At 41.9% G+C, this 26,770-nt stretch overlaps 1 protein-coding gene across 5 annotated transcripts in view; it reads left to right on the top strand.

The window, feature by feature from the left end:
- Positions 1–22,638, top strand: part of COX10 (cytochrome c oxidase assembly factor heme A:farnesyltransferase COX10) — a 156,011-nt gene extending 133,373 nt beyond the window's left edge. For all 5 annotated transcript variants that reach the window (XM_084648220.1, XM_084648221.1, XM_084648222.1 and 2 more), the window contains 2 exons: positions 3,415–3,647; positions 20,186–22,638. In XM_084648220.1, the coding sequence (XP_084504346.1) occupies positions 3,415–3,647; positions 20,186–20,592 (640 nt within the window). In that variant the 3' untranslated portion in view covers positions 20,593–22,638. The remainder of the gene's footprint in view (positions 1–3,414; positions 3,648–20,185) is intronic.
- Positions 22,639–26,770: the final 4,132 nt, after the last annotated feature.

Raw genomic sequence — 26,770 nt, forward strand, 5'->3', positions numbered from 1 at the left:
TAGGGAATGAGCTCACAACCAAACTCATCCCTTCATATAGCCAGTCTCCTTATTTGTTAGTGCCAGTGTATAATACCAGCAAGCATATTAGTCAATCCTGTGTCCCAGTTTAAAAGGTTAAATTCTTAAATTATTTCATAACCCAGAGGATCATACACAAATTTTGTATTTCTTAGTGTCTCATTTGAGCATCTCAAAGCACTTTGCCAACATTAATTAATTAGCCTCACAGCACTCCTGTGAGGTCATTTAGCATGACGACTATTTTACAGGTTACATTATTTATCGAAGGTCATGCAGCATAGAACCCAAGACTCCTGAATTCCAGTCTCATGCTCTAACCATTAGGCTTCTCTCTTATCCAGACTCAACTGTGACCTGTTGTGACCATATTTTGATCTGCAAGGTCTTACCTTCTCACACCCAATGACAGAACACAAAAAATAGCCACTCATGATAGCAGCTCACAGCTCTAGTATCAGGAGGTTGATAGGTTGGGTATTATACTCAGCATTGGTATTACAGGGCTGTTTCTGATCCATGTCAACTCTGCAGAAGGAACAGATTTATTGACTTCCCTCTGGTGTCAGGCTTGTTCGCAGGCAGTTCTACCATTTGCTTTGCACACGGTGAATGGTGAAGTGCGTGGATCTGCTGCTATTCTTGTGCCACTGGATCAGTGTAGCATTAGTCTGGAATGAAGAGACAGACTGGAGTCACTGCTGTTTATTAGCGAGAGCAGCGTTCACCATGCTGGGCCAAATTGTGCCCTCATTAATACCCTGTTGAAGTGAATAAGAGTTACATGGGATGCAAGGGCTGAAGCTGGTCCTTTGTCTTCACGGTAGTAGATACACATTTTCTTTATCACTCGTGTCATTTGCGAATTTACAGTCCAACTCTACCTTACTCAGGACCTAAATGAGTTATATTTGTTTTGCCAAGTCAGGCTTTTGCTGTGCAGAGGCAATGATGAGAAATTGTAGCATATGAAGACATAGTACTGAGGCAATTTACTGTGCATATCTTATTCTGCTGCAGTCCCATAAAAAAACACAGCTAACAGTAAAACTAAAGGACACACGGCACCGTATGGTCCTTTTATAGTGTTACTCATTATCAGAATTCTCAAATCTACATCTCATTGTCGGTGGATGACAACACAGTACCTTGCCTATATTTGTAATGTACCAAGAACACTGGGACTGCTTACTGCTATCCTTGAAGGAAATGATGACACTCCCTCCACACTGTGTAATCTAAAATCTGTTGCTGGATTTGAAAAGCTGGCGGAATTATCTTCCTGCATTTCATCAACCTCTTGGTTTAGTCAATTTAATTTAAATTGAAGACAGACTTTTATTTAGTCCCAACATTTTGACTTGAAGTTTGCCCATCTTAACAGTTCTGACTATTGTAGCATTTATAAAATGCTGGGATGCAAATGGCCTGACCAGGGATTTAAAAATCAGAACTAAACCTTTATCTTTTTTATTAAGAATGGCTTATTAAAATTCATCTTCACTGCTAGCCGGACTTCCACAGCTACGCATGGAACGCTGGCCACAGTACACACGACAGGGTTAAAGACTTCGTGGGAGGGGAGAAGCATGCTGCTAAAAACACATAGAATATTGAGCCTAGAATTGTAAAGTTAAGGTTCTCGTAGTGTTGTTAACTCAGCTATATTGTCAATGTGTATTTTCTATTCCTGTCGCTGGTAAACGTTTAGCTAAATGTATTAATTTTATTGTAAAATGTGTACTGGAAAGCGTACAGGTTATTAAAGGTGGCTAACTTAATACTATCTTCCTCCCTTTCATGCTTCTCCCATTCTTTCTCCAGTTTTCCCTTTCAACTAACTCAAGCAGAGGGAAGCCTTTTCCACTTGCACCACATTTTCCTCTCATTTGCACCATTGTAAACTAGGTGCGTGTCTATTGAAGTCAGGAGCAATAATGGTATAACACTGATCCAGGTGAGCAGAATTTCAGGCCTCTTATACTGGCACCAGGGTTGAGTCCCCAGACAGTGTGGATTTGCTGACTGAAATAATTGGTCTAAGTATTGTTCATCTCATTGGGTGTTTATTCTGAAGCCTAATAATGGCAGTTTAAATTGTCAGCATTAACTTTTTCTAATCATTGTACCAGAAATTTCCAGCTACTCTGGGATTGTGAGTGGAACTTGAGTAGAATTACTACCATTTCCTTCTCTCTGAGTTTGACCCTTGGAAAACAGGAGTTTCTAATGGAAGCCAATTGGTTGCTATTGCTCTCAGAAAATAACAACTCTTAATTTGATTTTGTCACTGTAAAGTTCTTTTGTCAGATTTCCCCGGGTGAGCACTGTACACCAGCCAAGTTTGAACTTGGAAACTTCAGCCATAGAATCATAGAATATCAGGGTTGGAAGGGACCCCAGAAGGTCATCTAGTCCAACCCCCTGCTCGAAGCAGGACCAATCCCCAACTAAATCACCCTGGCCAGGGCTTTGTCAAGCCTGACCTTAAAAACCTCTAAGGAAGGAGATTCTACCACCTCCCTAGGTAACGCATTCCAGTGTTTCACCACCCTCTTAGTGAAAAAGTTTTTCCTAATATCCAATCTAAACCTCGCCCACTGCAACTTGAGACCATTACTCCTCGTTCTGTCATCTGCTACCATTGAGAACAGTCTAGAGCCATCCTCTTTGGAACCCTCTTTCAGGTAGTTGAAAGCAGCTATCAAAGTTTTAGTAAATCCATGTTTTAGTAAATCCAAAAAACTGCTTAATTCTACTCAGAAAACTCCAAAATTGAATTGATTCTTCTCAAACCTTCTAAAAAATGCACCTTGCAAAAGTTGTCATCAACTGAAATTCTGACAAAGCCACAACAATTCACTTTCTCTGCCACACTGAACATTGATTTCTTCAGTAGCTTTAAACACACAAACTTGAGGCATTTTTCCTGATGTGCCCGCTCCACATGCTTGTAACTTACTAAGATCACTACCAAATTGTTAAGATACTAATTCTCAGTGAGGAGATTTTACATGAAAGGTACGATAAGCTGACAGAGGTCAGGCATTTTTGAGTTACCAGCACTGGTCACTAGAATCAGAACTAGTGAACTTGTCCTAGTTGTAGTTATAACTCTAGTTATAACTCTAAAGCCACTCAGTGGAATTGGCTCCACTTTTCTAGAAAGGCTCACCTTAGGACGGAGGTTGAGTGTGGAAATTTCAGCCATAAAAGAACATTTTTGAAAAAAGCTACAAGCATCTTGGAAACAATGGTGTAATTGGAAAATGTTTTGCAACCTTAACCTTAGCTTTTGCTCTAAAGAGATATGGGGATGGGAATGGAATAGCAGGTGACCGCAGGCTCTTTTGCTAACATGTGTGTCCTCTGCTTTTGTTTTTTTCCCTACAGCCCTCTGCTTGCAGTGTCCTTTGCAGCCTCCTGTGCAGTTCCAGGAATCGCCCTGCTGACCCTGGGAGTAAATCCTCTCACTGGGGTGCTGGGAGCCTTCAACATTTTCCTGTACACGTGTTGTTACACACCGATGAAAAGAATGAGCATCGTCAACACGTGGGTGGGAGCTGTCGTTGGTGCCATTCCGCCTATCATGGGCTGGACTGCAGCTACCGGCAGCCTTGATGCTGGTGAGTATAAAATATAAGTCTCATATTTGGAGAGACAGGCGGAGATACAGGCAGTTGCCATTACTGCATTTGAGACAGCTGAAAATAACCACCCTGGAGACAAAGCTATTGGTTTCTCTTAAGCACGGGTAGTAGCGTAGGATGATTCAATACATATTGTAGCACAATGCTACAAAAACTGGTTTGTATTCCATTTAGTTAATAAAGACTTGTTTGTGTTGGCAAACATGCATGGCACTGTACCATATTAAGACTGAAGAAATAAACAGAGATCTTGTCATTCTGCCTTTAGAGACAAAGGACCAGTTGCAGGATGAGTTGCACAGAATATATGTTAAGACTGTCTGGGAACAAAAATCAGGATGAAGAGCACTGACACAGCATGTGGGCTGTGAATAGAACAAAATGTTATAGAAATTCAGAATAGAAACAGATCAAGTTGGGCTGACTTCAGTTGTGGAGTGAGGGGGGGCCAAAGCGTTCACAGGAAAAGTCCTGTGAGGTGTACCACTATGTCACCACATTCTAGAAACTATCCTAGAATGTTAATTTATTGGTAGAGTACTTAATTGCCTCCTTTGAGAGTTTAAAAGTTCCTTTTTTTCCCCTCCTGAGGGTGTGGAGGTTCCTTTAAGTAACTGTGAATTATTTTTACATCACATATAAAACTGATCTGTTCACAAGCTAAACTCTGAGACAATTGGAGCTTGTTTTTCCTGCCAGCTAAGAACTTACAGCCTAAAAGTATCACTAATTTGTTATATTCAAGTGAAACTCATGTAGTTCACGTAATAGGCCCATTGAGAAATATAACAATCATTTATATAACCAGTTTAGCAGGATGATATAGATTATGGAATTGTTTAGCATGCACCCAACTCACTACTTGGCATGTTTAAGACTTTTCTTGTACTGCAATAACCAGAATTCTAAACAGAAATACTCAAAATCCATGCAAAGTCCTTATCAAACCATTCATTTTTTGTGGTAAACGTTAGTACTTCCTTTGGAAATAAGCCTGAATTGCCGCTGTATGTAATCTATTCTGATGTCGCTCTAATTCAGAACTGTGTTAAAAGTTTTTTTAACTGCATGTTACTTGGCATGTTGGTTTTAATTCACTTCATCTTTTCTTAGGAGACATGATAATGAAATCTTGTGTTGTGGAATGCCTATGAGATCTTTTTAGGAAGCTCTGTGTTACTGAAGAGAAGAGAATTATTTTTAAAATGTTAAATAAATAAGTATTTGTGTATATTTTAAAAAGTAATAAAGTAGATGTAGTTCTGGCCACTGTCAGACACAAGATACTGGCCTAGATGGACCTTGGATCTGATCCAGGCTGGCAATTCCTATGTGTGACAAAGTGAGGATTTTCCCTTGTTATGTTGTATGTGAGCCTATGTGAGTCTTACTGTTTTGCATGAATGATGTGCGTGCCTCAGTTTCCCTGTGTATTGCACCAGTGTCTAAGTGGTGGGAATAAGGGGGTGTGACTTTTGCGGAAGCTGCTCCAGCTGCCTGCACTGATGCTATAGCCACCCCTTCATAACCTGTGACCCAGGATGGGGATGCGACTAGGTGACTCTTGGCCTGGGAAGCGAGACAAAGGCCGGAAGAGGAGCAACGAGCAGGGCAGGGGCCAGGCAGCTGGAGCAGCCTCCATAAAAGTCACACACCCTTATTCCCACCACCTAGACATTGGTGCAATACACAGGGAAACTGAGGCATGCACAGCATTCATGGAAAACAGTAAGACTCTCATAGGCTCACATACAACATAACAAGGGAAAATCCTCACTTCGTTACACTATGTTTCTATGTATCAGTATGCTATTGCACAGTGTTTAAAGTAACTCCACATTCTCAATTCCAGGAGGTAGAACTCCCTAAATTTGTCTCACAGTTAGTTTGGGTGAGGCCGAGCTGCTTGCTCGGCAGAAATGGTACTGGTCAATATGAATCTATATAGTGGAATTCATGTATAGCAAACTTTGGATAATAGTGACTTAGAGTTGACTGCTTCAGTACATTGCAATATGAAAAGTGCATTCGTCTTTATAATGAAAATAGACTAATAGTGGAAAACGACTTCACTGTAAGCTCAGTTCTCCAGTGTTGAACACCCTGAACTCAGCACTTGCAGGATTAGACCTCTGTAAGAGGTTTGTATGTGTGTTCACACACACACATGAGCACATGCACCCATTCTCTTAAACCCGCATAACCAAGGTCATGGAACCTGTTAATGAAGTGTAATTAGCTAGCAGACCTAACCTGTTTTTAGGTAAAGGTGTGAAAATACCTTTGCACCTTGTTAAAAACAGGATTGAATATCCGGCTGAATAACAATGAAGAATGTGTAGCAGGGCGGTCAGAACGCTAAGGAAAACGCTCACCATTTCACTGGAATTTCTTGGGTTTACATTTTATTGTGGATTTTCTCCCCTTGCAATCTGCTCAAGCACCCGTGTTCAGAGCAATCACATTATTGTACGTGTTTCTAGTTATGGCAAAGGTAGTCTTTAAGGATAGAACTTCTTTCACTTCCCCCTTTGGTGGGCAAACTTGTATAGCCATCACTTGCATGTATCAGAGGACAGCAAATGTTACTGACATGGTCCGGGAAGGGCTTACTGCTGAAAGATCATGTTGTTCCTTTGCCGTAATTTAAGACACTTCCTGGATTGTGGTTCTGGAGCTGAAGGTGCAGGTTTTGAAACAGCCTTTATAACATCTAGGCTTCAGCAGAGGTAAAGAAAATAAGTCAGGTTTAGTTCCAAAAGCCCCAGATTTGACCAACCTTTTTTCTATTTCCAAAGTCCATTTAGGAATTTGTTTTTATTTTCCAAAATAAATGCACATTAAAACACCACAACTTTAAAGTCCGGTGTCTCAGCAACTTCCAAGATAAGAAGTAGGTGTTGCATTTCCCATTGGAAGTCTGGGATTCTCTTATTTCCAATAATAACAATGCCTCGCTCTTATGCCCAGATAAAATTGTTAGTCTCCAAGGTGCCACAAGCACTCCTCGTTGTTTTCACTCTTATATGCCTCTTTTCATCAGTAGATCTCAAAGTGCTTTACAAAACGCGTCCAGTGGCCTGTTGCTGTCATTTCTAGCCCTGATGGGTCTTGAGAGATCAGCACTTGAAGATGTCAATGAACATCGTCTAACCTGGAACTTGGGCCAGTGTAATTTGAGACAGAATACACATTTCAGGAGAAAGAAGGAAACATTTCTATGGAAAGTTGGTATTTTTTAATGGTGTCTATTTGAAACTGCTGGAAGATTTGGAATGTGAACATAAGTCCTAAGGGTGAGCAGAAGGCAGGTGAGGTAATCAAAGATGTATGATAAATGCCACTTACCACATGCTTCTCACCATCACATATCTGGTCTATTTATGTATAGCTTAGCTGCCAGACAGTGGTTTGCAGTGCCGCATTTGCTTCCTTGAAAGCCCCTCCTACTGTTCCTTTGTGGTGCTATTTCCTTCCAGTTAAATAAAAGGTTATTTGTTTGATTAATAAAGCCAGGTTCTGAAGTGACTTGTTTCACTTTGATGAAGGGGAGAATCACAGCAAATTTGTTTTAAATCATAAGCGTTAGGATAAGGTCAGAGGAAAGCATCGGTACAGCTTTTCTCTCTTTGTTTTAGATTCTCCTTCTGGCCGAGACCCACATTAAGCACTCCTCCTGCCCATGATACGGTTGAACTTATAGTTTGTTCAGTAGTACAGATGTCTGTAGGAAATAACATAGAGCTATTTATTTTAGCACAAAAGAGAACAGCCACATATGTGCTTTAAGTTACACTCGTGCTGCTGCTTGCCTGTTGCTAGAAGTATTCGTTGTCAGTTTTGACTTATTTTTTTTCCTAATTAGCAAATATAGCAAAATAGAATTTATAGTGAATATTCCCAGCTCCAAAGGGCCACAAGCTGCCTTCAGATTTTTCATTTCAGTGAACTCCATACGCTGATGTATGTTGGCTTGATGCCAACCAACTGAAACCTCCTCAGGTTTTAGAACCCAGTAGTTCAGTGCCACAGCATTCATATAAACCACCCAGTACAATAGATGTGACAAGCAGGGGTCTTCAGCATAATGTGCTTTATCAGTTAAAGGGATTTGTTCTGAGTAGGTGGCGGTGGCATAGCAGATAACAGTCTTGACAGCCTAGCAGACATTGCAGCCCCATGGTGGCCTGGAGCCATAGGTATTACTGCACCCAGGAATGTTTATCTCAAGAGACTATTTAGTTTATCTCAGATGCTCCACTTCTGGTCTCTCTTTCCTGAAAGACATCTTGTACTGATTTTCATTCATTTTCAGACATTTAAATAATTCCTGGGGCCATGGAATTTATAGACTGGTAATCATGTGGAGGCTGACTTTTAAATTGCCTTTACTTTGTAATTCAAATTGTGTTGTGTGGTAGACATTAATTATGTCAGCCAACATCTATTTACAAATGGGGATTTAAAAATGGACAGTTCTTATCTGCAAGTGACATTTTGCAGATGGATGGTTTTAGTAACAAAAAAGAGAAGAGAAGGAGAGAGAGGGGGCTGTTTCATGACCTGACAAAGGACCGTTTCTGATACCTTTCCCGGGATAGCCCTTGTCTGCCAGGAAGAGAGAGGTAAAGCAAAAACATAATTGTGGCTGAAATAAATATTACAGCCCTTTGCGTTTTTCTTTCTTTCACACTGTCTTTTTGACTAAACAGTTTGAATTTTTAAAAGCCTATTGACGTGGATGCAGGTCTATTGTGAGAGCTTTCGGTGCCCAGAGCAAGACTAGATTATAATGTTCCTGGGGTCTTTGCTAACAAAATCAAGTCTTTTAGGGCTTCACTTCTCTTCAGAAACAAGATGACGAAGGAGTTCTTACTCTGTTTCATGGGAAGGTAGAGAGATTAATGTCATTGACATATGAGCATAGGAAGCTGGCGGCCCAGAAGTGTGCTCGGTGTGGGTAAAAACTGAGGCAGATGGGCAGTGCTTGTAGGCAGCTGTTTTAAATTTAAGACAAAAGTCAGTGAATTATTCTGTGGTTTTTTTCGTCATGTGAGACACAAAAGAAGTGGTGATTCCACCATGGAGGCACCTTGGGGGACTGACTCAGTCTGAAAGATGAAATCAAAGTCAAATAAATTCACCGTTATCCCAATTCTATGCATCATGCACAGCTGTTACCAGCACAGTGCTTTCATCTTCCAGATGAACAATATTGAACTGTGTGGGGCAGCTGTCGCGGTGCCCCAGTCTGTGCCAGTAGGGGGCACCAAAACAGCAGCAGGATTCAGTAAAGACTCTGACTTCAATGAGCCAGCCTAGTAGCTGCAAAGGAAGGCTGAAGTGCCTTTGAGTATAACCCCATCTGTGGCTATGGAAGTTTTTAGTACTTGGCTGAAAATGTTACTTTGAGACACTTCTGCAGATACTCTCTAAACATACTTGCACCTGTAAATGCCTGAGTCATTTCAGTCACACAGTCACGTTTGAGGCAATAGACGTGATACTAAAGCTCGTTAAGATTAATCAAAAGAGCGGGTCATTGTTGTCCTTCAAAAGCAGTCTTGGACTAACTCCTTAATCAGACTGCCAGAGAATCCACAAACAATATGTCAACTGCCTCTTCCATACTACCCATGTCTTCCTCTCTAATCTGGGTCTTCCACAAAGAGCAACGGGTCATCTTACATTCACACTGAAAGATATTTCAACTATGAGGCCTTCAGCAGCATGTGTGTGGGTCTACAGTATCATGTAAAAAATTGTGTGTGTGTACCTACGCGCACACACATATTATATACACATGGCGAACACAACCTAAGAAATCTATAGGACTGTTTCCTTTAGAGGTTGTCCCAAAGAAGGCCTCAAGATGGAAATCTCATTGCTACTTTTATTTCCCATTTCCAGTGAATATTTAAGATCCTCCTTTTGTTCTGCTTGCAGTTCATATACGGATACAACATTCCCTTCCTTTTATGTACTCCGGCACAGAAGTCTATTGCTCCACTGAAGCAGTCCTGTTCCACAGGTCCTTTGTGCCACCCTTCAAAAGAAACGGCTATTGAAACCCATGACCATGAAGCTTTTTTGGTTTGGGATTTTTTCCCCCTTGCCCTTAGTTTACATAACCATATAACCTTGAAAGCACACAATTATCAGTGAACGTGGAGGCTGGAGCATAGAGCCATGTAGGGCTACATTGATAGTCAGTCCTATTGTGTGCAGTGTAGAGACCTTATATAAATGCAACAAGCTTTAGAAGGGATACATTTTTTTCTCCTCAAGGCTACTCAGCCACTCACATGTCAACTGACACAATCAATAGTATATTCTGTTTGTAGTAGAAAAAAATGCCGGCTGAAGGCTTACCATGCCACCACTGCAGAAATATTAGAGCTGTGAAATACAGTGGAATTCTATCACCAGTTAGTCTTGCTAAGACTACTGAATGTACGACTCCGAGATGCCTTGATGCTTGAGAATGTTCTATGGTCACACATGAAGATTTCTATCGTACAGAGGTAATCCCACTCCCACACCCGAAAAGAACAGTGGACATTGACAGTTAAATGGCAGCCTGCATTTTTTCCTAAATGACGTTATTTTAAAAACATCCCTATGAAACATTTTGTACATAGATAATAGGACGCAGGCCAACTCACGCACCCCAAACAGCTATTTTCTGTCCCTGAAACTAATTGAGGGGAGAGGATCACAAGCTCCACCTCTCACTCCCAAGAAGAAAATTCTGCCATCAGGTTAAAGGAGAAAAATATCTGCGTTTCAAGGCAGTGCAGCTGTGATGCAGATGACACAATCATGCCCAGAGATGTATGGATACGTTTGCTGTACAGTACTACGCTCACGTGATTAACTCAAAAAAATTAAGCACGATTAAAAAAATTAATTGCGATTAATTGCAGTTTTAATTGCACTGTTAGGCAATAGAATACCAATTAAAATTTACTATTTTTGAATGTTTTTCTACATTTTCAAATATATTGACTTAAATTACAACACAGAATTCAAAGTGTACAGTGCTCACTTTATATTATTATTTTGATTACAAATATTTACAATGTAAAAATGATAAACAAGAGAAATAGTATTTTTCAATTCACGTCATACAAGTACCATAATGCAATCTCTTTATTGTGAAAGTGCAACTTACAAATGTAGATTTTTTTTTGTTACATAACTGCATTCAAAAACAAAACACTGTAAAATTTTAGAGCCTACAAGTGCACTCAATCCTACTTCTTATTCAGCCAGTCACTATGATAAACAAGTTTCAGAGTAACAGCTGTGTTAGTCTGTATTCGCAAAAAGAAAAGGAGTACTTGTGGCACCTTAGAGACTAAGAGACTATGCTCAAATAAATTGGTTAGTCTCTAAGATGCCACAAGTACTCCTTTTCTTTTTAAGATAAACAAGTTTGTTTCCATTTACGGGAGATAATGCTGCCGGCTTCTTATTTACAATGTCACCTGAAAGTGAGAACAGAAGTTCGCATGGCACTTTTGTAGCTAGTATTGCAAGGTATTTACATACCAGGTATGCTAAATATTCATATGCCCCTTTATGCTTCGGCCACCATTCGAGAGGACATGCTTCCATGCTGATGACGCTCGTTAACAGAATAATGTGTTAAGTGAATTTTGACTGAACTCCTTGGGAGAGAATAGTATGTCTCCTGCTCTGTATTACCCGCATTCTGCCATATCTTTCATGTTATAGCAGTCTTGGATGATGACCCAGCACATGTTGTTTGTTTTAAGAACACTTTCACTGCAGATTTGACAAAACGCAAAGAAGGTACCAATGTGATATTTGTAAAGATAGCTACAGCACTCAACCCAAGGTTTAAGAATCTGAAGTGCCTTCCAAAATCTAAGAGGGACGAGGTTTGGCGCATGCTTTCAGAAGTCTTAAAAGAGCAACACTCCAATACGCAAACTGCAGAACCCGAACCATCAAAAAAGAAAATCAACCATCTGCTGGTGGCATCTTACTCACATGATGAAAGCGAACGTGCATTGGCCTGCACTGCTTTGGATTGTTATCAAGCAGAACCCATCTTCAGCATTCACGCATGTCCTCTGGATGGTGGTTGAAGATGAAGGGACATATGAATCTTTAGCGCATCTGGCACATAAATATCTTGCAATGCCAGCTACAACAGTGCCATGCAAACATGTGTTCTCACTTTCAGGTGACATCGTGAACAAGAAGCAGGCAGCATTATCTCCTGCAAATGTAAACAAACTTGTTTGTCTGAGTGACTGGCTGAACAAGAAGTAGGACTGAGTGGACTTGTAGGCTCTAAAGTTTTACATTGTTTTATTTTTGAACGAAGTTATTTTTATACATAATTCTATATTTGTAAGTTCAACTTTCATGATAGAGATTATATTCCAATACTTGTATGAGGTGACTTGAAAAATACTATTTCTTTTGTTTTTTACGGCACAAATATTTGTAATCAAAAGTAAATATAAAGTGAGCACTGTACATTTTGAATTCTGTGTTGTAACTGAAATCAATATATTTGAAAATGTAGAAAACATCCAAAAATATTTAAATAAATGGTATTCTTTTATTGTTTAACAGTGCAATTAATCGCACTATTAATCACAATTAATTTTTTTAAGCATGCGCTTAATCACGATTAATGTTTTTAATTGCCTGACAGCCCCTGTGTGTGTGTGTATTAGCTATGGCTGTGTAGGTTGATAGAACAGCCAATGTCTTTGAAGACTGACAATAATGCCACTTTAGGAATCAGCTTCCACATCCACCTAAGAATCATAGTTCTTCATCCCCAAGTCCTCAGAAGAGTACATTTTGGGGCTGGTATTGCGCTGAATCTCAATCTTGAATGATAAGTTATGGGGAAAGACAAGATACCGTAACTGAACTCTAAAATCTTTCTCCAGGTCTACAACGGTTGCACACTTACAGATTCTCAACGGAAAGTGCCTGGGCATGTTAAATTTTGGCTGTAAACAAACACAAAACTGAGATTAAGCAAGGGATAAAAGATGTCTTTCAGGGAGCATCGAATGTCTTTTCTGTTGAGTAACTTTCTATAAAAATCATGCAGGACTACTGCAAAGAGTTTAGGATTAATTAAGAAAGGTGAGGAATACAAAGCTGGAAAATCAAGTTTACCCATAGGCAGATGGCTACAGCTGGACTAATTCAAGTCTCCCAGTTCTAATCTTCCTTGTCTGGATTAAAGAGGAGTAATTTGTTCAACATCTTTTAACTAAGGAGAGCCAGTTGTGTCATATCAAAGGGAGCTATGTGTGGTTGTTTTCTGACTACAGTCCATTAAAAGCTAAGCTTAGACTTGCAAACCTTTCACTTCTGACATGAGCCAAACTCATACCCAGTTTCCTTGAGACGAAAGGCCGGTGCTTTCCCCTAGTGTGTCAGTCAGCTACCAAAGTCTGGAAATAATTTTAAAATTCCTTCACATTATTCAAGGCAGAAGAATTACTAAAATTGTGCTTTAAGCAAAACAGCATTCTTAGGTTGCCAAGGCAGTAAACACCAGCTTTGGGAAATGCAGTAAGATTTCAACATCTGTTTTGGAGCTGATATTTTAACCATTCTATGTTTATTTTACATGCCTAGTTGGCCACTTCCCAGTCATACATATGGGGGGCCAAAAAAGAGACAGAAAAGGGAGCAAATCCATACTGATCTGCAACTCCAGATCACACTTTCCCCCTTTTTTGTTGTATTGATGACATACAACACCTGTTTGCCCCAACTTAGGCATACAAATGTAATCAGTGTTCTGCAAACCACCATGCTTTTGTGGACTAGAAGACTCTCTGCTTAGTCAAAAAAGCAGTGAGTGGGGTAGGGGTAGAGAATAAGCTATTCATGCTCTTAGTGCATTTACTGGAATGTAATGCATGTATTGGTCTCTGTACTCCTAAAATAACTTTGTTTCCCTGTGCTGCTGTGGAGCCAATGCATTATAGTGAAGATGTCAATCCCTTCTCTTTTAGTCAGTGTGGTTCATTATTGCATGTTACATGAACCTTCTAGGCTGATTTGTGTTTAGTGAGCTTATATCTCTTCGGTGTAATCTCGGTACAAGAAATATGGCATTGTTAGAAGAAATATTTGGGGTTTATAAAGCAAACACCCAAATGAGGACAAAGCTGTTTGAAACAATTTCATCAAAAGTTTTGCAGCGCTACTACTGATGCCAGACCAGGTCAATAATTAGATGGGGCACCTCTCACACCAACACCACCTCATGCAAGTGCGTTTTCCTGTCAGTAGGTGGCCCTCTCCCCTTTTTTGAGTCAGTATTTAAGCAATACTCAGGGTCACCATGTTGCTGAAGGTATCGTCTTTAAGATGAGACAGAGCAGGGGGTCCTGATCACTTGTGATCACTAAAAAGTCCATGCACATTTTGTAAGACCAAGAGGGCTAAAAATGGTGTCCTGACCAAATCTCTCCTCTGCAACAGCCTGCCTTCAGAAATTTCCCTCGGAGCATGGTGGGAGAAGATAACTGCAAAGAGTATACTTCTCTCCCTGTCCTAAACTAATGTGCATTGTTTAACAGCTGCTGCTTTTAATCCCAGAGGTGGCTGCCTGTGATGGTGGATGAAATCGTCACTATACGGTGTATAGTTTGTATGTAAGTCAGTGAAATGCAGGTTATGAATTTCAACTGACTGCTTAACAGATGTAATATCGTCAAGATATTAATGTCAAAAAATATCTGAAATATGCCATCCTTTGCAGTAAGTGGGTGAGGAGCTGGGTCTGGACTTCTCTTTTTTTGTCCTATAAAAAAGGAGTGTCTGTTCAAAATAATGCTGCAGTTGCGATCTCTTTCTGACTTTTCCTCTTAGCCACGCAACTCAGTATTCCCATAGTTAATGTGAACAGACTATGTTATCCTTACTGAGTGGTTCAGGGAATTAGTAATGGAGAGTAGAACCTTTCATGTATGATCACTGATTCTAATGCAGGCCCAGGTTTGTAGTGACCAGACATTGTTGACATCTGAGGGTTGTCCAGTGCCCTGTGTGAAGTGAATCAGTTATCAAAGTTCAGATCCTACTCCACAGGTATTCACATAATAAAAAACCTTGTTACTTGTAATGGCAGAGAGTCCAAGGACTGAGTGGGCCCAGAGACTGAACTGCTCTAGTGACCCGAAATTTGGGCCCTTCAGCAAATAATCATTGAAGCACAATGATGGGGAAGTTTGGTGGTGGAGGATTTACCATCTTTTTGTTCTGTGTTTATACAGCACCTAGTACAGTGGGCTCCTGGTCTATGACTAGGGCTCCTTGGAGCTGCGATATTACAAATAATTAATAAAACTACTAATAATCCAGAGATGTTATTGTGACACATTCCATAGACACTATAAGAATAGAGGTAGAGATTTTCAAAAGTGACTAGTGATTTTGGTTGGCTTGATTTTTGGGTGACCAATTTGACAACGTAAAGAGCCAGTTCTCAGAGGGCGAGCACTCAGTGCTTTCTGGAAATCAGACCCTTTAGGGGTGTGTCCATTTGGGAGCCCAGAATCACTCATCACTCTCAAATTTTGACCAAAGACGTTTCTGGCACCTGACAATTTCTTACCATGAGGTTTTGTGAAATGTTTTGGGATTTTGCACTTTCCCCTATATAAGAAACATTTTATGGAACCTCAAAACCTTAACAAGCAACAGTAACCTTTTCTTCATGGGAGGTGCGGGGGGAGGGAACTTGGTTAATAGTTAACATTTTGGCTGCATCTCAATTAAACAAAAAATTCAAAAGATGTTTCAGCTTGCTATATTTATCAAGAAATGTATTATTGCCATTAGAATGTATTTAAAATTAAAGCAGTAAGAAAACTGCTAACAGTTAAATCTTAGACACTAAAGTTTAATGTTCATCACAGTCTGTGCCTTTAAGTTTATGGAGACTGGACCTGGTTTTCTGTTACCCTATTTCTTGTGTGATCATTTAAACCATTGCAAAGTGGGAATTGAAATGATCCCAGTCAGAATGGTCACATTTTACACTGGTGAAAATGGCTGCAAAGGTGGGAGGGCAATGGAGTTTCAGAAATCTAATGAAATTCCTCTGCCAAATCATCGGCATTTGTAATTATCTCCCCCTGGAGAAGTGGATGGAGTTTGTGATGGTCATGGCTGTTCCTGAACTCACAACTATTATAAACTGCAAAGAAGTCCAAAGAGTTTGATATTTGTGGGCTCCCAGTTAACAAAGCCTGTGGAGAAGCTGAAAGATTTTATAAGGGTTACAAATCGGTATACCTCTATTCGCTGCTATTACCAGTGCCACAGAGAAACCAATGGAACTTATGAAGGCCAGGGTATTTCTGGTATTAAACTGGTGTTTCCAAACTCCTGGCTTTAACAAACTCTTTTTTTTAAAAAAAAAAAAAAAGGCAGTTCTTACAATTATGAACCAGCTAGGCCTTGGATCATACTGTGCCAACTCTGAGAAGATGCCAACAGAATGTATCATGGGTGTGAACTAACTAATCTGATCTCACCATAATTAAACTCCATAGAGAGAAATCATTTATGCTAGTTATACCTATATTCACAGCTATCAAGAACTCCACAGGGAAACCAGTGCAGTCTCTAGAATAGTGAACTGGCCCATTCTTCAGCTATAGTCCTTCATGTAATAACATTGCTTACAAACACCATTGACATACTTATGACATAGTTAATGTTTGTCAAGCAATTCGAGTTTTTAATTCTTGTCATTGACTGGAAGTTTGTAACATCCCTAGCCAGGGCTCATTTGACACTGGAGTACGTCCTCTCCTGTTTTCCAATTAAATCAGCACGTACATGACACTTAGCAGTCTTTGGAAACCCAACAAAGTCAGCAAGGCATATGGAAAACTAACAAATGGATCACCAGTGAAATCAGGGGGGAAATGCAGCTCCAGGTTTGGATCAATTAAAATCCCCATAATGGCCTGTTAAATTGTTTTACTATTTAGCTTCTCTATAAAATACCCGTTATTTCTGAAGTAGTGATGTAATAAAAGTAGTTTAAAAACTCCAAAAGCGCTCACACTAAAGCCAGATCTTTGCAAATGGGAATTCAGTCTCAAAGTAGTTCTGGCTGGTTTGTTTGTGTGTAAAAGTTGCCTCAAGATGATTTTTTTTAATTGAAAATGTAGTGTTATAGTGAGGGGAATTACTACAGTTTCCAGTGTGTTTGAGGTTTTGTATGCTTTTTGGGGGTTGTCTGCACACCAAAGATTGAACAACTTCATAAGTGAAGACTCTCTGTTACAGACCAAAGGCACAGGAACATAGGGCTTGTCATACCAGATCAAAGAGAGGGGAACCAGAAAGAACTTGCATGTATTAATTCTTGCTCTGATTCTGTCCCTACCTCAGTTTCCCCATATGGTGGATAATTGTAACTTATCTCCCTGGGTGTTGTGAGAAATAATGAGCTAATGTTTGTAAAGCCCTTTGAAGATAAAAAATCCTGCGTTAAGTGCAGAGTATTACTGTCTTTGGTTCATCAAGTCTGGTATCCTGCCTTCGGGAGCAAGTATTTCAGTTGAAGAGGAAAAACCTAAAGAAACAAATACTACAGAGATGTACTGTTTATAGGCTCAATCCTGCTGCCTTGCAAAGTCAGTGGAGAAACTTGCTTTGATTTCAATGAAGAAGCATCAATTCTGATTCTCACCAGACTTTGAAAATGGTGTTTTGTGCACCATGGCCAAGATTTTCAGAAGTTACTAGTGATATTTGGGTGCCCAACTCATCATCTTAAAAGGTTCCGATTTTCAGAAAGTGTTGGACATTGTCTTTCTGAAAATCAGGCCCCTTCAAGGAGTCTTGGGTTGGATACCCAAATATCACTAATCACATTTTAAAATCGTAGCCCATGCTTGCCTTTAATTCTCCTGCTAACTACATCGTCCAAGGATCTGAATTCCTATTCTGGTAGCCTTTCCTTGTCTCTGTACTTAATGTAAGCAGCTTCCAGGGACTTGGAACTCACAAAATAGCAAAAGTGTATTCATAATTTTTAAAAAGATGTGAGACAAATGCTCAGACTGCCAAGGCATCTTATATGTAATGTTGTTATAGCCGTGTTGGTCCCAGGATATTAGAGAGACAAGGTGGGTGAGGTAATATCTTTTATTGGACCAACTTCTGTCTGTGGGTTAGAGACAAGCTTTTGAGTTTACACAGAACTCTTCTTCGGGTCTGGACGCTGTGTAAGCTCGAAAGCTTGTTTCTCTCGCCAATCCAAAAAAAGATGTTCTCCCATCCACCTCGTCTCTCACAGCATCTTATAGGCAGCTAGCAAACTGCCCTTATATTTAGATTTTTGATGATGCAGCAGTGACATCCTCTGGCTGGTTGGGGTGGTATGAGCCATGGGCCTTGGTACCAGCCTGGATTATTATTTGGAGGAGGGTAACAATGACACTGTGCGTTACAAGACAGAAAGATCGACATTCCCAACCCCAAGGAGTTCACAACCAAAACAGACCCAGAGAAAACCTGAATCACTGAGGAAATAACATAGGTCCCAATCCACAAAGGGACTTTGGCACTGCACATCTATTGCTCTTTGATCAATAACTAAAGAATCATTGGAGCAGGGGAACTGGACCTTGGGTCTGCCACCTCCCAGGTGGGTACCTAATACTCAGGCTATAGAGTCATTCTCACACTCACTCTCTCTGTCAGGCTTAATGACTGTATTTATACAGATTAAATGGGAGAGATCTAGAGCGACCCACATCAGAATAGATGTGGTTAGAGTGCTCTCCTGAGAGGTGGGAAATCCTCTGTTCGAATCCTTTCTCCTCCTTGAGCAGAGTGGGGAACTGAACCTAGGTCTCCCGCATCCTGGGTGTGTGCTCTAACCACTGAGCTAAAAGGTGAGCTGCTGCTATTCCTCCTGCTGGGTTTTGAATGGGGTCTGATCTCTGCAGAGTGCTCAGAGCACACCTACTGGATAGGCCCTATTGGCAAAACAGGCACTCCTCCACCTGTCTTCCCCCAGTTCATGGATTGTGCTGAAGCTTAGGTGGGAGATGAGCATCCGGACGCTTGAGAAAAGTGGCAGTGCACATGCTCGGAGGCAGAAACTTAGGTACCTAGAGAGCCCTGGTGATGTTGTGGATCACATCAGCATCTGAAACTGGGACTTAGACAACTAAATGTGGGGCTTAGGTACCCAAGTGCCTTTGTGGAGGTGGGACTTAGTCTGTGTTAGTTATTATGAACTCACTCCTTCTGGAAAGAGGTGAGCTTTTAGGAAGGAGTAAAGGACCTGATCTTCCTCTGACTGAAGCCAAATTTTGCCATTGACGTTAAAGCCTGATTCTGCTTCCATTAGATGAGCAGGAAGGGGTGGTAGCATGGGAGGTCATTCCCAGAAAGGACAAACACATGGAGATTAGAAGATGCAAATAGGATATCGCATCTGGAGTGGAGGGGAGGTAGAAGAGAAGGGAACAACAGGGATGGTCTACAGGGAACTCTCACAGGTGATGTTAGTGTAGATGAGGGACTCACATGTATATAGCCCAGTCTGAGGGCCCATTCCAAAGCCCACTGGAGTCAATTGGACTCCCATTGACTTCAACATGCTTTGGATCAGGTCCCACATATGTTTAGGAGTCCCTGAAGAGTACATCAGTTAAGTGCTTTTGTATTTAAAGCTGGTATTCAGAGTTGGTCTTGGGAAGTAAGCAGTTCTCCGCTGCTTTCTGCTTTGCTCTGCCATGTTTGTACTTTGTCACCCCAGGATATAATGATTAAGCAGTTGAGAAGCCTCTACACCTGTGAGCAATTTGCAGTCTTCACAAAATGAAGAAGGAGAAACTCCAGCTGAGCCTCCAAATTATTTTGTCATCACTGGTATCACAGTTTTCAGGATGTGACTGTTTCCTGCGTAGGCTCCTTTTCTCACTGCATCTCAGTGAGTAGGACTCATCTTGTCAATAACTTTTTCTTATCCTGTCACACACTTCCTTCCTTCTACTGTGTTTTCCCTGCTCTGAGTGCTCCCATGAGAGAATTTTGGAGAGATAAGTTTGTGTCCTAGAGGCTGTGAAAAAAACTTCTTCTACCAAACTTCTCTTAAGTTTCAACAAATCACCCCCAGGTGGAAACTGAACTGGTGCCTAGATATTGAGGTGACAGGTGCATTAGAAATAAATTATTTGAAGAAACACCGTTTCCAAGTTTAAAAAAAAAATTCTCCGAGAACCACATAATTTCTGATAAACAGAGAATATCCCCTTGACTTCTTTACAGTATTTGAGTGTGATAGGTTATTTATGAGTGATTAGTTCCATGGGAGTGGGGGGCAGTTGTCATAAGCTCTGCAGTGGTAGCACTTGGTGGTATGGGTAAGCTTCATAAAGGTGTTGAAATGTTGTATGCAGTGCTCCTTTGCAATGATCTAAGATGAGCACTCTAATGCACGTTTCCTTTTCTTTCCTTTGCAGGCGCATTGCTGTTGGGAGGAATTCTCTATTCCTGGCAGTTTCCGCATTTCAATGCCCTGAGCTGGGGCCTCCGGGAGGATTACTCACGAGGAGGATACTGCATGATGTCCGTCACTCATCCTGCAATGTGCCGGCGGGTTGCTCTGCGTCACTGCTTGGCCCTAATTGGACTCTCAGCATTGGCCCCCATCCTCAATGTCACCACATGGAATTTTCCGCTCATTTCACTCCCTATCAACCTGTACATTTCCTACCTCGGCTTTCGGTTCTACAGGGATGCAGATCGCAGCAGCTCCAGGAAACTTTTCTTCTGCAGCCTGTGGCATTTACCAATGCTTCTACTTCTCATGCTCACATGTAAGAAATCCCTGCTAGAGAAGGAAGACAAAAGTGAGCTTCTCAGTTGAAATCGGGTTGTCTTATTGTCAATTAGAGCTCAAATGACACCTATTTTTATTGTCAAGCAGAGGGTCTTTTGCTAATTATGGGCAGGAAAATCTATGGCAGTGTGTTTAAAGAGAATCCCTTGTGCTCGGTGACCACTTTACATAATTGTTTTCTCATTTTTTTTTAAAGGGAGGAACTTGGGGGACTTAAATGGCTCATGGGCTTGGTCAATGGGATCAAAGCCCCTTTCACTTCTTAGGTCATGAGTTAAAATCCAGCCTAGGTGAAAAATTAATCGTGTTTCCCTGGGCTTCCTGCAAGCCTACATGAAATGAGTTTGATGAATGAGTGAAATGAGCAGGTATCTACACTGCAGAAGCACCAGCCCCACAATTGGCCCTCATCTTTGACATTCTTAGTGAGGAAGCCAAGGAGACTCATTGGATATTGAGCTTTACTCTATCTTCCCGCAAGCAGGTATTCTGTCGAGAATCGGCTTGAGGCACATTGGCAGGGTAGTGAGGGGGAAGCTTGCATTGCCACAGTCATGCCATCCCTGCTCTGTGACTAAATGGAGGGCTTCAATTTCTGGGCCTGTCAATCTGGCACCTTTCACAAGGGTTGAGTTCGCTTTGATGTATTTTCAGAGAGCCCAGATTATTTTCTATTAGGTCTTCAGCACTCTGTAAGATCATACAACACAGAGAGCACATTAGCACTTAAACAGGCTCTGGCTGAATGGAGATAGTTCCTAGTCTCTACCTTTCACATGCTCAGGGCGATTTTTATTGTGTTCCATCACAGAGGAACTTCTCACCCTGGCTAGAGTTCTTTCTGTGAGAAATCTTTAGGGCTTGAATGCTCAGGGCCAGATCCTCAACTGGTATAAACTGACACAGCTAAGTCAACTTCACTGGAGCTTTGCTGATTTATACCAGCTGAGGATCAGGCCCTCAGAATCTAATTATTTGAGGTTTTCTGTATGCTAACATGAATTGTGCCAACGTATTCAGTGTAAGAGCCTGTCTGTTGGTGAGGCATTTCCTGTAATTAATTGAGTTCTGAGCTCGCATTAAGAAATACGACAACTCTATTATGTATCATGGCACAGTTGCGGCTCCAAGAGAAGATCGCTATGAAGTGCATTATTGGCCGGGAATCACGTTTTCTCGGTCTTGAGGAAAAGCCAGTTTTCATCCAGCTACAGCCTCAACTTAAAAACTAGTTCAGCAAGTTCAAATTGCAACCAGCATAGCTGAAGTTTACTATAAGGGCATGGCCACACAAGAAAAGTGTGTCATGTTATAATGTTAATTAACATGATGTAAGACAGTCTGTGTAGACAAGCATTGACTTGTTTGTAGTCATGTTAGTGGGTCATGGTTCACCCAGGGTGCACTGTACGTTTAGCCATGACCCACTAACATGATGTTAAACGCAACAGCATGCTGTGTAGACAAGGAGTAGTTTACATTGTGTTAGTTAACGAGTATAATAACTTGTGGATTTTCCTCACTGTAAACAATCCCCAACCTTTTTCCAGTGTGTACAAGGTCCATTCTAATACTGTTGTGCACCAGATCCAAGGCTTTTGCTGATGACGAGGTCTGCCAGTGGTGAAATGGAATATTTTAGCTAACCTGATATCCAGGAAAGCCCTTCAAGGAATTTCACAAGTTTGCCAGTGTCCTTCTCACCCGGATATAAAAACTTGACAGCATCCTTTAATGCTGCAGGACGATTTCTGGTCTCAATTACACTGGTGTAAATCAGGAGTGACTCCATTGCCCTCAGTCTCTGTTGGCAACAGTGCTCTTTGGGAACAGAATCAGGTGTTTTAAATGACATTTAAACAATCAAACATAAGATGCTTGCCTCTCTCAACTGATTGCAGATAACAGTGCTGAGTCCCTGTTACTGTTTTTCTGAAACAGACTCCATTGTATTCAGGTTGTTTACTGTGGGAACACTATTTCCAGGTATTCCTATGCAGTCTACAACCCAGTACAACTTCTCCGTTTGTAAAATATATGAATTTGTTCTGCAGTAAAACATACTGTACAAGAGCAATGGAGTGTGGGGTATCATTTCTTGTACGTGATTCACTTTGTTTAGCCTAATACAAGAGCCACCTTATGCTGGTTTCGCAGCATCCCTAGTAGCAGTAACATTTGTGTCATATGATCAAGCCTTACATAAATTGGGAACGGATGGGAAATGTGTGTTTTTTATGTTCCAAAATGCTTCCATTGAACATGAAAATGCAGCGGTGAGTGGAGAAAGCTGGCAACATTTTGCAAAATGAAATAAGATTCTGTGAACGGTTCACTTGCTCAGAAGAACACGAGGAACTTGGAGAGCAGGTGGTGGGCTTGGCAGACCTCAGAATAGTTGTGGCATGGTCAGAGGAACTGGCATGCTGAGAGGGCAGATTGGGAAGAAGAAGAGGTGGCTTTCCTCATTCCCACTGAGCCAGTTGAGAAGTAGGCCCCCCCAGCATGGCATAGGAGCACTGTGCTCCTTTCAGGGCTATTAAGGCTCCCGTGGTATTTTTCCCCCAAGAGTAGTGGTGCTAGCCCTAGGGCTGGTCTACACTATCATGCTAAATTGATCAAAGTTATGCAACTTCAATTACATGAATAATGTCACTGAAGTCGATGTAGTTATATCCACTTACCACAGTGGCTACACTGCGCTGTGTCAACGGGAGAGCGTCTCCCGTCGACTTCCCTGATGCTTTTCGGGGAGGTGGAGTACACTAATCGATGGGAGAGTGCTCTCCCATCGATTTAGTGTGTCTTCACCAGACCCGCTAAATCGACACTCACTGCATCGATTGCAGCAGTGCCGATCTACTGGTAAGTGTAGACGTGCCCTTAGCATTCTGGCTGAGGTTTGCCTTCCTAAAACTCCCCTTGTGGTTCCAGTTGGAGAGAGCCGTTATCTTCATGGCCTGTTCTAAAAATATCTGTAGCCTTCATCAATTTTAAGGCCAGAAGGGACCATTTTGATTATCTAGTCTGACCTGCATAACAAAGGCCATAGAATTTCATCCAGTGATGCCTGCATCAAAACCTAGCTCAACCACAAGAGATTAGCATAATTTTGTAGAAAGTCGATCTTGGACATAGAGATTAGGTGTCTTTTAAAACCTATCCTTTACTGACCCCCAGAGATGGGTATTGCTGTGCTGCACTCCAAAAGCAACTGTATTCCAGGGCCAGGAGACATGATCTACTGTAATGTGTTTAATGTGTTAAATGCCTGGAAAGCACTTTATAATATCAAAATACTACCACACCTTGTGTTTCAATTACACGTAGATATTAGAGTATGTACTTCTAAGGATGCCCAGTTTACACTCAGGACATCATTATGGAAATGAGAACGGACACTAAAAAGCTTTTCTACCTAACTACATCCATCCAGCTAGAGATTTATACCATGTTCACAGTAATAACACCTAGCTCTTATAAAGAGCTTCTCATTCATAGACCTCAAAGCACTTTACAAAGGAGGTCAGTGTCAGTGTCACTATCCCCATTTTACAAATAGGGAAACTGAGGAACAGGGAGGGAAGTGACTTGCCCAGCAAAGTAGTGGCGGATAATCCAGTTCACCTGAGTTGTAGGCTCTCGTACTGGGGCAGTTCTGCTCTTGGTAGCAATAGCTGTTGCAGCCTGTCTCCAATGGGATTTTAACAACTGTGCAAATTTGCGAAGAGCCAGTCTGAGAAGCAGCATGGTGCTCAGGCACTGGCTTAGGAGTCATGAAACCTGGCTTCTAGTCCCAGCTCTGCTCCTGACCTGCTGCGCAACCTTGGGTGAGCCACTTCTTCTGTACCTCTGTTTCCCCTCCTAGCCTTTGTCTGTCTTGGCTATTTACACTGGAAGACTGCCTGCCTCTGTTCTGTATGTGTACAGTGCCAGGCACAACTTGGCCCTGAGCTGATTTGAAGGCTACTGGAATAATTAATGTATGTTAATGATAATATTAATAATCAAGAAGACCTACAAGTAATTTTATCTTGGAGAAATTATAGAGAAGTCAGGTTCAAATACACCCCCTCTACGCCAAATGATTAATTTGGAGTAAAATATGACACCTGAGCTGATGGACCTCAGGCCCGCTCTGAAGACACCGTCACAAGAACTCCCAGATCAATTGGTCCCTAGAGACATAAGACCCCTCTCTCCTGTCAAGCATTTAGCGGACCATGGGGCCACTCTTAGCTGTAGGGCAAAGTTACTTATTTATGCTGCATGTTAGATCTATTATTTCTTTGTACTGTGATTGCACCTGCCACAGACCAGGCCCCGCTGGCCTCTGCAGATGCCTTTTGCAAGAGCTCATTAGAAGTATGCTGCTACCATCTCTCAACGTTCCATCTGCACTGAGCATGATCCAGCCCCATAGATCGCCCTTCATGCCAGCCACGCCGAGCCCGACCCCAGGCTCAGGGTTAGTATTCTGTATGGGAGGATGGTGGAGTAGCAGCTGGAGTGGCCCTTGGGCCAAGAGAAATGCAGAGGTTAAAGTAAAACAAAGAAATGCGGAGGGAGCTGCCCTGTGAGTTACCTAGAAGAGACCCATAATAGGTGGTCTTTATTCAACCTATTAGTCACCATTTAGCTACCAATCCTTCCGTTTTCCATTATCCAAAAGCAAGCAAAAGAAGGTAAGAAAGCCAAATTGCACATTGTCCTACAGATCTGAATGAACCTAGAGCCTGACAGACCATGGGTGAATGAAAGGGAAAGGGCAGCTGGACACCACAGTCTCTATACCCAACATCAAATTTCCTCCTGTTGTTCTTAATGGGAACGGACTGTCAGGGATTAAGGACTGAAAAAAATGCGTTAAGTTTGGGAGTAAATATTTCAAACAGCCCAGCAATCAAAGCTCAGGCCCAAAGAAATGTTTGGTTTGGGGCGTGTGTTTGAGAATCCAGGGAGCTTAAGACATGTGCTGTTAGCAAAAGCTTTTTAAGGCTTTTTTGTTGGTGAGAGATACCGCATTATCGGGAAGAGCTAGGAAGGTCTTGAAACAGAGATACAAAAAGGGTAATTAACACTTTCCCCACCTTGGATGCAGTCCAGTACCTCTTTGAAGTGGGGGTGGTGGTAGGGGAGTGCAATTTAGTTAAACAGCAAAGAACAGGCTGCGAATTTACTAACACTTGGAGGATCCTAGTCATATCTGTATTCCAACAGTGCCTAGAGCCCCCAGCCGAGATCAGGCCCTCCTTGTGCTAGGTGCTGTCAGGCAAGCCTTGCCCTGATGAGTTTACAATCCAAATAGACAAAACGGTGGGAGGGAAACAGACATTGCAAGGGGAAGTGACTTGCTCAGAGTCACACAGCAGGTCAGGGGCAGAGCCGTGACTAGAACTCGGGTCTCCCCTTGTCCTGCTGCATCCCATCCACCAGACCAGAAAGTCTCAATCTTTTATTTACCGCTTCCCCCTTCTCTATGGAAGTCACATAACAGCTCCCCACCTACCTCCTTCCCCCACCAAACTCCTGCCTATCCAGGGCAGATAGTGGCACACTGAGGGCAGCAGGCACCTCATGCTCGGGGTGATGCAGGACCTGGCTAACTCCCTCCCTGGAGGAGTCCATGGCAGCACAGCGCAAAGCAGACCAGGGCTCCTTGCCCTGCCTCCATCTTCCCAGAGCTTCTTGCACCCACCAATTCAGAAGGGTTTAAAATATGCAGGGCTGCAATCTACCGGGTGTCTGGGCCAGAGCAGGGCAGCAGTGGGGAGAGTGAGAAGGGAGTACCCAGGGAAGGGAGGATGGGGAGAAGGCAGGGCATGCCCCGCAGTTTGAAAACTGATGTAGTAGCCCATGCTGCCTTCTGCAGACCCAAGAATTCAGAGCCCACCTTGGTAAGTAAGGAGCCCCCGTCTGGAGAAGTGCTGCAAGAGGGAACTGCAGTAGATGGTGAGACTGGAGAAACAATGGGCCAGATTGACCCCCACACACTTCACAGAGCCACATGGCCACTGGAGAATCCCAGTGGAGAATCCCCCCGACCCCCCATCATCCCACTGGGGATGGAGTTTGCTCCCCTACCTCATGGAAGAGCCACCCCAGGGGATCTGCACAAGGCCAGTGCCGTCGGCACAGCTCTAATCCTGAATCAATGTGCAATTTGGTTTTCTTACCTTCTTTTGCTTGCTTTTGGATGATGGAA

Source organism: Lepidochelys olivacea (genome assembly GCF_965140295.1).
Source record: "Lepidochelys olivacea isolate rLepOli2 genome assembly, chromosome: 14".
Classification (NCBI taxonomy): Eukaryota; Metazoa; Chordata; order Testudines; family Cheloniidae; genus Lepidochelys; species Lepidochelys olivacea.